The sequence below is a fragment of the Siniperca chuatsi genome, linkage group LG19 (assembly GCF_020085105.1).
Source record: "Siniperca chuatsi isolate FFG_IHB_CAS linkage group LG19, ASM2008510v1, whole genome shotgun sequence".
Classification (NCBI taxonomy): Eukaryota; Metazoa; Chordata; class Actinopteri; order Centrarchiformes; family Sinipercidae; genus Siniperca; species Siniperca chuatsi.
Genome location: NC_058060.1, coordinates 9,747,439 through 9,759,867, shown reverse-complemented (window position 1 = coordinate 9,759,867; position 12,429 = coordinate 9,747,439). Strand labels below are relative to the sequence as shown.

General features: G+C 38.7%; 1 protein-coding gene across 10 annotated transcripts in view; it reads right to left on the bottom strand.

The window, feature by feature from the left end:
• Positions 1-1,702: 1,702 nt before the first annotated feature.
• ntng1a (netrin g1a) overlaps positions 1,703-12,429 on the bottom strand; it is a 303,494-nt gene continuing 292,767 nt past the window's right edge. For 6 of the 10 annotated variants that reach the window (XM_044176497.1, XM_044176491.1, XM_044176492.1 and 3 more), the window contains 2 exons: positions 9,892-10,026; positions 1,703-2,273 (listed from right to left, as the gene is read on the bottom strand). In XM_044176497.1, coding sequence (XP_044032432.1) covers positions 2,020-2,273; positions 9,892-10,026 — 389 coding nt within the window. In that variant the 3' untranslated portion in view covers positions 1,703-2,019. The remainder of the gene's footprint in view (positions 2,274-9,891; positions 10,027-12,429) is intronic. The other 4 variants (XM_044176495.1, XM_044176496.1, XM_044176493.1 and 1 more) reach the window with 1 other exon arrangement.

Here is a 12,429-nt window from a genome sequence, read left to right as displayed (position 1 = left end):
CATCATTTTACGGGCCTGGAATTTTCAAATTATTTCCTAATCGTTTTCAAGACGTTTCCTGGAAAGAACTTTGTCATTTGGAACAAATTATAGGGAAAACAGGGATGTCCCTGAGAGAAAAGCTGTATTTAAACCCAAGTAGAGTTTATTCATTATTCATTTATTATTGGAAACTTTATTCTCTATACATGATTAATTGGATGGTCCTGAAGGCAAATTTGACACTTTTGCATGTTCGGCTGACCTGCTGTGCACAGACTAGATCACTCTCTTTGATTTCATTAACTGGAAATGTACCAGCTGAACACTGTCTCTAGTTTCACTATAATTGGTACCAAATGACATAGTTCTTTTGAGGATAATTAAATAATTGGAAATTATTAGGAATGTATTTTGAAATGATGGACCTGTAAAATAAAGCATAACACAAAACCAATTAGTGTATTGGATTTGGTTGGCAGATACTCAGTATTAAAAGACTCTGATCAGGAGCAAAAAAAACCCCAAAACAATCAGGACAGCTCTACTTCCATCCATCAAAAGCAAAGTCATGCACCTACCTGCAGTCAACAAATGATCAACACAGTTTCATTTTTAAACTTTTATTCACTTAAATTCTCAAGTGTTAAAGCAAGAACAAAACATTTATAATGTCCTTTGGTGGGATTTTATTACACTTTATTAATACTGTATATGTAAACTGATATTCTTTGATGCCAGCACGTTGCCAATACAAAGGAAAATCAACTGCACAACTAAAAGTAATATTAACAAATGAAAGAAGTGAATGAAAGAAATGGAAATCAAAAGAAAACCATAAACAATTGCTTCTGCATTTGGATGTCTTAAATAGATACATTAAAGGTTGCCTTTTTTCAAACACAGTTCGGCAAAGATACAAAAGGACTACATGACTCTTTTTTTGTTTGCTCTGTCGGAAAAAGAACTTGCAAATACACCGATGGTTTTCTATGCACTTCTCGTCTGCTCAGGTGAAAACTATCCTCTGACCATGATCGTAGGGAGCGTGGTGGCTCTAAGATAGAAAAAAGAATCAGACAGCTTTATTGGAGTATCTTTTTGCAAGAGAGGAAAGGAGTGGAAGGGGAAGGGGCTTCTTACACATGTGCATCACTAACATCGGACAAAAGAATCTTTCAACCAACAAGGGTTTACAGAGTAACGTTCACGAAAGCACAGGGTCAGTGGCAGCATGGCGAGGGGATTCGGGGTTGGAGGACGGAAAGGGAGGGAGGATGAACAGGAGGGAGGATGAGATAGAGCTCGAAGGAGAGACAGAAAGCTAGAGAGGGATCAACGTGGGCAAGGTTTTTGTGTCACAAAGTGGCAGTCCGGACAGATTTCCTTCTATCCACAATGCACTGACAGCAAAGAATGCTTGCTGGGTTTTCTCCTCTTTCTGTTTGTCATTGTTTTGAAGTATAACGGTTATGTTTCAGAGGCGAGTCTTTGCCGTTCAGCGGGGACAGCTTCTTTGAGTTTTCTTCGGCGTCAGTTCAGCCAACATTAACTCGCAGAAGCATCCGGGGATCGGCGGCCACTGTAGGCTCGCGCGAGAGCTGATTGGTTGCAGCTGTTGTTGCCGTGGCAATAAGAGAAAGGAAGTGAACGAGTGTCATCTTCAGTTATCCCTTACCTGGTATGGCTTAGAGGAGAAGGGGGTTTCACTGTTCTTTGCTCATTTTACTTTTATTAGGCAAACGCTCAGGTACTCTTTTTTTTTTTTAATAATATCTGGCATAGAAGTATATGTTTTTTCATTTCTATATATTCTTTGAAATTAAATGAAGAGTTTTTGCACTCATTTGTCTGGCACATTCCCTTTATCGTCAGCGCGAGTGTCCATTGAATCTGGCGGCGGAGAAGCTCAGTACAGTACAATCCAGAAAGCTCATGATTGTTCTTGTTTAATGGTTGTTGATTATTTGAAAGGGGGGATGGGAAGGTTAAGGTGGAGGCGGTGGGGAATTTATCACTCCCACCAGGTCATGGGTCTCTTTAGAGCACGGCGGGCCAGCAGGAGGCCTCTCTCAGCAGTGCCGAGCCCAGCAGCAGCAGCAGCAGCCTGGGGGAGGATGGAGCCATCAGGGGGGCCTGGCCCGAATCGGGGCCCCCGCAGCCCCCCAGCTCCGTCTCGCAGCGGGGCTTCTCACACTGTAGGCCCGTGTAGGCTGAGGGACAGCTGCAGCGGACGTTGTTGACACACACCCCGCCATTTTGGCAGCGCAGGAGCTCGTTGTCACACACCCGGGCTAATGTAAAGACAGGAGAGAGGAGTGAGAATCAAACATGCAAGAGATTTTTGGGTGACACTTTACTTGAAGTGTACTGTGATGGATCAAAAGGACATTATAATAGTACTCATTGTCAAATGCCAGAAACTGTTTATTTCACATCATGAGATAACTTCTGTTATGAATTGGCGCTATATAAATAAAATTGAATTGAATTATCTACTCAGTTGCCCCATTAAGATGAAACTTAAATGATCTCTGTGGGGAAATTAGGAATTCTCTCATACTCTGATTCTAACAAATCAAAAACTCACAAAACGTTTTCTTCAAGTAAAGTGCTACCGCATTTTATTCCAGATTTCATTTAGCTCAACTCTTCTGGTAATATTTTGACATTTTGGGAAATACGCTTATTCATTTTCTTCCTGCGAGTTAGATGAGACGATCGATACTACTCTCATACCTGTATGGTAAATATGGAGCTAGACAGCTAGAGAGCTACAGATAGCTTAGCTTAGTGTATAACTCTTTTATTTATTTATTTACCAAATCCGAAGAGTAAAAACAACATTTTGTTGTTTTACAGGGTGTTGTGTGCCGGACTCTTTTTTTTGGCCGGGACCAGTAACTTCCTGGATTCTCTGCTGGTTGCCTGGTAACTTCTCCCAGCCATGAAACAGTCACAAATGGGCACATAAACCCCCGAAAAACAGCAAACTGTCATTTTATACACAAATCGGCTGCTGCTTCCAGCTTCATATTTACTGTACAGAAGTAAGAGTGGTATCAATATTCTCATTTTACTCTCTGCAAGACAGCAAATAAGCATATTTCCAAAAATGTGTATGAAATATATAATATTTGTAAGGCAAAACTCTGTAGAGCATGCATCATAATTACATCGGGTAAAATTTTAATATATCAGGTTAGTAATGGGTAAAATTTGTAAATGTCTACCTTTGGCGCCCCCAGTGGTAGTATCAAAAAAGACATTCATTTTCACTGGGATTGTCTTATTTTTCTACATCACAATAATTTTAAAGATGGCATAATTAGATAAAAACACACACATAGTGGGTTTAAAGGGCTCTTTTATCACACCTAGTATTCTAGTTTAAGGGGATAACTTCCCTTCAAGAATTTAAGAACACCTTACATATATTCACATTTTTATAGTGTGCAGATTTTTCCATGTTTAAAAAAATATATAACCTCTATAAAATTTCACATCCTCCTATAATAATATAATATGCAATTGAAGATTATGGCACAAGGTTACAAAAGAAGAAGAGTAATTATTGGTATCTAACAAGACCAAACCCCCTTTATAGATACCTGGCAACCAGTTTCTACTCATCTTTTGTATGTAAACCTAATCATTCTGTCTGTAGTGTGAGCAAATTCCCTTTTAACCATTTCCATTTCTTTAATAACAAAGTTGATTAAAGCCCCGTCCCGTCAGCTGTTACTGCGCAAAATCCACAGTTTCCTCAAAGCCTGAAAGGCTTCCCCCCAAACAGCACTGACTTTAGACAAACTGAACGTCAGGTGAAAATTGGTGTATATTTAGAGCTGGGACACCGAGGCCACTCTATTCCCGGTGGAGGCAAGCTGTCAAGCAAGCTAGAGGCAAACAAAGCAGCGCCGCACAAACTAATAAACCAACAGAGACAAATAAACAGTGATAAACACAGGGGCCACTTCTGCCCATTTCAGTCCTTTATGGGAGTGGAAAACAATGTGGTGAGCAATCTATGAACTCTATGGGACATAAATATCACAATAACAAATATCAGGCCTCTCTCCTAATACTCAGGATTGGATGCATGCTGTCTCCCAGGAATAGCCAAATAGGGCTTTGATGGGAGGCTTGTTAAGAAGCATTGACTCTGCGAATCCTATTTGTGCCACGTCTGTTTTGCTGGAGAAAAGGGAGCTGCTGTTTGGCTCAGTAAGTTTTGCTTCAGGCCACAGCTCACCAATTACCATGCACAACTAGATCCAAATAAGACATGTGAACTCTATCTTTGTCTTTTTACCCCCCCTTTCCAACTGACATATCAATTTCATGACCAATTCAACCACTCAGCAGAAATGAGTCAATATATAAAACTACAACCACTGCTACAAAAAACAGCTTCTTTCTTTGGAAAGCATTTGTTTAAAAATGTCTCCTCCCAGATGACAAGGAAGAGCAATCAAGTGTATTAATTAAAGAATCATGTTTTCCCCAAGAGGCCTTGATATGATCAGTACACGGGGGAGACTCCTTTAATTAGACAATGACCTTTCATCTTGTCTATCTTATCCCTCCTTGTTTTCATGATAAAATGCTAACATATCGTATATTTCTAAGTATATTCAAAATGGTTTGTATTCCTTCATAAAAAAATACTTGCGCAAGACATCACTGTGTTGCTGTGCTAATGATGGATAAATGTGCAGCCTTCTAACTGCACCTCAAAATAAAGGAGATGTGACACAAAAAGAGCTTCGTGACAACAGCATGTCATTTAAATTGCATAATATTTGATTTCCACCATACTCAGGAAGACAATACAACCCTGTTTGTATGTACCCTGTGTTTCAATAGCAGCTTGAAGAGTAGAGCTGTGTTTCAATTCGTATTCTTCCCTACTTACACTTGCTATTTTGAATGGATAAGTCTGTTCACACTAACAATTATGGCAAAATGCAAAACTGGGACCCTTGTGTACCGCACATTCATGCACAAGCACATGTATGCGCTTATGCACGCACCATAGACGTTTTCATCAGGATGGGGGACAATTATTTCAGCGCTTAGCATTAAAAAGAAGAAGAAAATGAAGAAGTGGTCAGATGTGCACTTACCGGAAATGAAGATCGCAACAACAGTCGTGTTCGATTGCAGACAACACTACCCTGTCGAAATTCATGCACTACGCAAGTAAGTAGTGTACACAGTGTACCGCATGTAAGTGTACTAACGGAAGTATTCGAATTGAGACACAGCATAGCTTTTTAGCAATGATACTAGTATTGTCAGATAATAACACAAGTAAGTAACTTCATCTCCAAAGGTTGGTTGAATTGTGTAAGTTTTAGCTGAAAACAACTTTTAGCAGCAGTCTTAACTAGCTAAACTCCAGTGTCAAACAAGTGCATAACATCATAGAATATGAATTAATTGGTTAAGAAATAAATGTTGGCTAACAATAGCTAGCCTATGTGGGATTGCTGACTGCTAATAGCTATCTTCAGCAGCATGATATTTCTCCTCAGGTTGCATTCAGCCTCCATTTAGAACTGCTTCACTGTCTTCCAGAAAGTTGGCTAAGCCTAAATACAGCAACATGTGAATTGGGCAAAATGGTTTCTTTCTTTTACAACTGGAAAGACAGAGATATTTTTAAAGGCATTTAAAAAGGTCATTCAGAAATGACAATGTTGTCATTTTCTACTGACTCTCAGCAGTTTCCAATGAGGGGAAGCAGCACTGCCTAGCTTGATGTGTACTATGTTTACATATACATAGATATTGAGAGTGAACCACTACTTTAAATTTTAAATTAATTCTGCATGATGCTCAACACTGCATAGCAAGTTGACTTCAAAGGAAAGTTCAGGTAATGGACGATCTCTGCAGGCAAAGCGGTCGCTTCACTGGCTGCCAATTAAGCAATTCTAATGTCCAAAATGAAACACATACCTTTGTTTTTAAAAAGAACATTAATGACAAGTTTATCAAAGAAATGTAGAGGGGTGAATGAGATTAAAGGTACTGTGACACTGTGAAGGGGAGAGCAAAACCTGAGGGCACATACATTTAGCATAAGGCATTATGGGTTATTAACTGATCCTTGTACTATTTGTTTGGTCCTTGTTCCAGGGGACTGGTTGTAAATAAAAACAAGTGTAATAGTGCTAATTGTGTTGAAAGCCTGAAAACTCAGTAGGATGAATATTATTCTGAGGGCTCTGCACCTTTGTCTCTCTTCAGTCTCTCACATTAACCATTTCTCTGCATGTAAACAGAGCCAGCATAGGCAATGAATGACAAGATTTGTAGCGTTTGCTTTTGATATGAGTGATAATATTTAGAGAAGGGACAGAATAACTAGGTGTGCCTGTCTTGGACTGTGGTGTGTTTGACGAGAGATTTGAGTTTTAATTGCATTCTTCAGTCTGCATGCAGATAGAGTCTTGTCCATGCACATAAATACTGCAGCAGAGGGGAAGCAAGGGACGGTCAGGACTGAAAAGTTTTCAAACTATTTCAGTCGTGGAATAACTCAGCATTAGTAGGTCTTTGGGCAGGCATTCCTTTCAGGTGTTTTCCATTTTAAACTCCTTGTGGAAAACATTTCATGCAGCCAATGTGAGAACAAATTCACCTTAAAACAGTTATGTGTATTTTTCACTTTGGACCGATTTGTTGTTAAAGGTATTTTTCTAATTCTGGTGGAAAACTGTCTTTTTAAGTTATTGCCAGAGCAGTGAAGGTTTTCTTTCAGTTACTAAAACATCAACAACAATACATGGAGAAATCCATAGCAGAGGCAGAAATACTCATTTCTCCACTGTAGCCTCAGTAGACCAGAATGCAATGCAGTCAGGGCTTTCATCTTTTCAGATTGTCAATATAGTAGAGTGTAATACCTAGTGCATTCTTCACGAGGACCAAATATAACTCCACACCATTCTTCTTCTTTTTCTTTTTCTGACATTACTATTACTATCCCTCTCTCTCCACATGTACAGCACAGAGAACACCTTTTTTTAGTTGTGCCTCAAAGGTATTTTGGGAAATGTACTGTAGTAAGACATGCTAACTAATAGATTGAGGAAAGTGGGAACACCAAGAGAATAAATTCTAATTTAATTACAAAAGAAAAAGGTATAAGAGCATCCCAAGTTGGATTTTTAAATTGTGCAGTATTACATTAAACCTCTTAAGTCTCATTATATGAAGAGTAAAAGTTTGAGGCATGCTGACTTAGAAGTTTTGAGAACATTCAAATAGTTCACACAATAATGTTTGTTTGATTTTCTAATCACAGTTTCATAGCTAATCTGACAAATAAAACTACTGATCCGTTCTGTGCTCTGTTATGCTGTATGTGACTTCCCACCTGTTTGACTTTTTTTCCCATTGTCTTCTTTACTTTTTGTGTTACTTGTAAACATTTAATTACTGCTGTTGTACAGCACAGCATTCTCAGTATTTCACCGAGTAATGCCTCAGAGTTTGTATATGCATTCATTATAAGATGACATGGGATGTGAGCCAAACCAACCTATGTCTTCACCCCTTCCTTATGTGTAGAAACAGATGTGAATGCTGACAGTGTGTATTCACACAATACACACTGAATATATTAGTCAAAAACAGTGCATGTTAATGAACATCCATCTGTGTCAGCAACTACTAAAATTAACTGATTATTCATTTTACGCTGAATTCAAATCATAATGTACCTGACTTTAAAGCACTTTTATTTACATGTTGGAGACTAACAAAGGCCAAATAGTACTTATACTGCATTCTATACTCCAGGATAATGCAGAGGCGTTTTTTAGAAACTGTAGAAAACAACCACGTTGGAATTTGATTTTGAAAGAAAAATGATGATGTTATATTTCTTTGCCTCTTTGACAATGGATTTCTCCTTTTACTGTTGAACACCAACAGCCAATTAGCAGCTCCTGCAAAAAGCCTTTGCTCTGTTATTTTGAGGGACAGACATCGCAACCTGTAATTTAGATCCATAGAGCAATAGATCACCAACTGTTCAACATTATATTGATTATATATCAATTATATATAATGTGGTATGAGATCTTTGAAATATGTCACATGTGAAAACAGCATATTACGGCATCTCTGTGTTCTTAGCCTTTAAAGCTTGAACACAATTATGTACTACCTGAACATTTGAACATATTCGCTTTCATATTCAAGCGGCTCCCCACTCTTTCACGGTTGATTTATTTTCAGAACAGTCTGTGTAAGGGTGGATATTGTCTATGTTTGTCCAGTTATCTTAAGAAATGTACACCACACAACAAAACTGGCTCCAGCATTAGATCAATTTCACAAATAGCTGCCTTATTTATTAAAGTTCAGTTCCATTTTAACATAGAGAAATCTTCTTGCTAAGTTATAGTAGCCCTTCCTTTTTTTTCAATAATTATACAAAAAGCTGTTAATGTACTGAAAAGATAGTACCATGTTTGTGCCAATGGCCAAGTGGTTTCTCTTCTTTACATTTTTCCTGCAATACTTAGGAGGTATCTCTATTTTTGAAAAACAAACAAACAAACAGATGAAGCCATCATTCATCTTTTCTCAAAGTTTATGTTGCGCATTTATTGTCCTAAGTTGGGTGTTTTCATATGACTGGTCACATTCACAGACTTCTAAGTAGATCAGAAAATATTTCAGGCTCCATGATTGGATGAATATGTCATAGGAAGCAGACAAACTTTTTCACCAATTGCTGACATTCTTCACGATAAAACTACACTCTGCTTACACTGGCTATCACCTTACATATACAGGAAGAAATAGAGGCCTCCACTAGAATTTAATCCCTCAAAATCATGTTATCTTACGTTGTTGAGGCGTCTTATTTAGGACACCTTTGTTAGCCAGGACAGAGACTAATGTTGAGCTACAGGAGGTAGGCAAATAGATAAATATAAATCTAAAGTAAATTAATCGCAGTTGCAAACAGCGATACAAAGATGGGTCATGGTTGGTCAATGCCAATTAATGGCTTTATTATTAGCTGGAGTGACAATAAGTTAAGTCCACAAGACAAGTAAGAGAGCTCCAAAGAGGCCAGATCAGATCATCTGTGCCCTAACTACAAGTGCTTTAGTCAAAACATATGCAGCATAAACAGTGTTTGTAATGGTGGAATTTGTATCTCAAAGTTAGAGTTCTTTCTTTAACTGTCAAAGACTTAAAATCCTTCATCATGAGGTGTGTATTTTATTATGGCTACCTCCTGTTGGTTTGTCACTGATGTTTGACTTGAAAAAAAAAAACTATGAAAAATTGGTGACATTTGAAAAAAAATGACTACACAGGGCATGCATTGCTAAATGACCGGGGGGGAAATATAAACAGTAGACAATAATAAATGGGCTGGAACACAAAATGACCTGCATTCTCTTGAAAAAAATGTTAGTGTTGGATGACATTGTCCTGCTGTGGACTGGCGAGGGGGTGATGGCTACTCAAACAGATCACAGGCAGCCTGTCAAGCAGTCAATATTGACTCAGCTGTTGTTTTGTTGGGGTGCGACATGGCTGGATAACTGAGTTACTTAGCAGCATGCATTCTGCCATGCTATTGCTTTTTCTGTATTTGAGCCACATAGGGCACCTGCTGATATTACATTGTTAACGCAACCGCAGCAAGTGTGAAATGCAGGTTCAGTTAGCGAATCAAAGGGCTTAGTATATTGGGTTAGCTCATGTTATGGGTTAGGTCTGTATTTGTCAAGGCATCCTGCGCATGTGCAGCACATTCTTCTAGCCAAAGCTCAGGAATCACACAGAGAGAAAAGAAATCAGAGAGAAAGAGACAGAACTGAGGGGGAGAACAGTCGGGAGCTGCGTGGGGAGGTTTGTGGTTCTACTTACATTTGCAGCCATCGTCCCATAAATAGCCGGGTAGACACTCCTGACACTTAGGCCCTGTAGTGCCCTCCTTACATATACAAAATCCTGTGCCATTACAGCGATCACTGACTGAGCCAAAGGGATTACAATTACACTCTGGAAAAACAAGACACACACATACACACACAGGCTGGAAACAGGGTGGTGCTTTGACTTCCTGGCACACGTCTAGTTTTTTCACAGCGCAGACCACATTCCTCGAGCTCAATTATAAACTATTACAACAGGCACTTCATTATTTTTAACTGGTAAAAAAAATGTGAACAGATTTAAAGACTCATACAGAAAAAAATGCTACCATTTCAACTGTAATGGTGACAGAATGAGAAAAGAATGAAGTTGATTCTAGATGCATGAACACTTTGTATTCATTACAGCATATTTGTAATTAATATAACATTTATTTTACGGTTATATAAGATAAAATAAAGGTATACAATGTGCAATGAGCAAATGTGCAAAGCATTATTGGTAGCTTTGATTTAAGATGAACAAAGTGGGCTATTCTGCACATGCTTTTCTAAAATCTGATTCATTCATACAGGTACAGATAGAAACAGATGGAAAGAAGAGACAGGAAATGTGATGAGCAGGTATCAGATGGATAATGGCATGGAACAAAGACAAAGAGTGAATTAAGGTTTTAGCAGAATGAGAGAACAGACAGTACATTGAAATGGGCATTGTTGTAATATGTTCTTTAATTCTCTCTAATTTTCAAATGAATGTTAATGCTTAATGTTATCCTTTTTAGGAATTGTCTAAGAATTTTGTATAATCTCTTAATCATTAACAGAAACGAATGGTCATTAGCCACACTAAGATTTGGAACATCCTTTAAAAAATACCTTCACTATTAAAAAAACAACCTGTCAAGTCTCAGGTGTCCTACGCTCAACTGACCTTCCAGCTTTCCACAGTGACTGGAGCACTCTGCAGTCAAAGTGACACCTATTTTGACAGTTCCTGACCATCACATCGCACCTTCTGTTGCTGTGCTGGCTGCACATGGCTGCACCCGAGTGACATCCGGGGGTCAGGCAAAAGGAGAGAGGTGACGGCAAGTGACAAACGGGGGGGTCAGTAAGAGAGAGGCAGGGTTACGGCGAGTTTGGCACGAGGCAACGCCTCGGTGACTCTTAACGCCTTGTGACAGTTTTCAGCTGCTACTCCTGAGGCCATTTCATGTATATGACATATGCACTTGCGTGGCAACTCTGACTGGCGGTGCGACTTCACTGCGACATTTCTCTCAGAACTCTTGTTGCTTGTCAGACTCCCCCCTCAGGACTCACAAATGCACCTAGCACTGAGCACTCCACTCACACTCCACATGCTAGCTACAGATTCCAATAGGGAACCAAACTATTGCCATAGGAACTATGTGAAATGCAATTTAGACACATTTTTACACGTATGAAAAAAAGATGATGCAGTGTATGAATGCCTGCATAAAGGTTCATGGACAAAATAACAGAAACACCAGATGAAAATGGCATTTTAACTTTGACATGACTACATCCGGTACTGTGTCTTCACAGGCAAGTCATGTCAAATTGAATTCCAGTGAGCAGTGTAACAGTTTTATCACAAATGTTTTGCATCAGGTTTAAGAGAAGCACTATTTAGCTACTCGCTGAATGGTAAAATAACATATGGCTTGGTCACAAATTATGCAGTTATTTTAAGGAATAGTTCGAAATACGCTTATTAGCTTTCCTGCAGAGATTTCGATGGGACGATTGATACCACTCTCATGTCTGTACACTAAATATGTAGCTGGAGCCAGGAGACAGTTAGCTTAGCTTAGCTTAGCATCAAGACTGTAAACTGGGGGAAACAGCTGGCCTTGCTCTGTCCAAAGGTATGAAAATCCTTAACACTCTAAAAAAAGTCTCGTACATAACCCCTTAAAAAACAGCAAATTGATTTTTACACTTTTTAAGCAAAAAAGAACTTGTTAATTAGTGAGCTTTAGAGGTGCTTGTAGGCAGATTTCGTTAACTTTGGACACAGCCAGGCTAGCTGTTTCCCCCTGCTTCTAGTTTTTTAACTACACTAAGCTAACCGGCTTTTGACTATGCTTCATATTTACCGTACAAACATGAGAGTGGCTAACTCTCAGTAAGAAAGCAAATAAGCATATTTCCCAAAATGTCAAACTATTTCTTTAATATGACAAGGGAAGTTGAGTAGAAAAGAAAAAAGAAAACTGCATTAGCAAAGAGAAACAGTGGTCACAAATGAAAGCTTACCTACAGCGAGATGAAGATACACTTGAAAATTAGCTGACCATAACGTATTATCCCATTTCTAATTATAATAGGGCTAAGATATTTATTTTTCAGATTTTCGGTGTTTCCATTAGTTTGTGCACATGCTATTCTTCTATATCTGCAGATCATTCTAGCTTTAAATCAATGCTTGGCTCACTTTATGCCCCTTACACGTTAACAACTAGAAACTGTAAAGTACTACATCAATAAATACAAGCTAGCA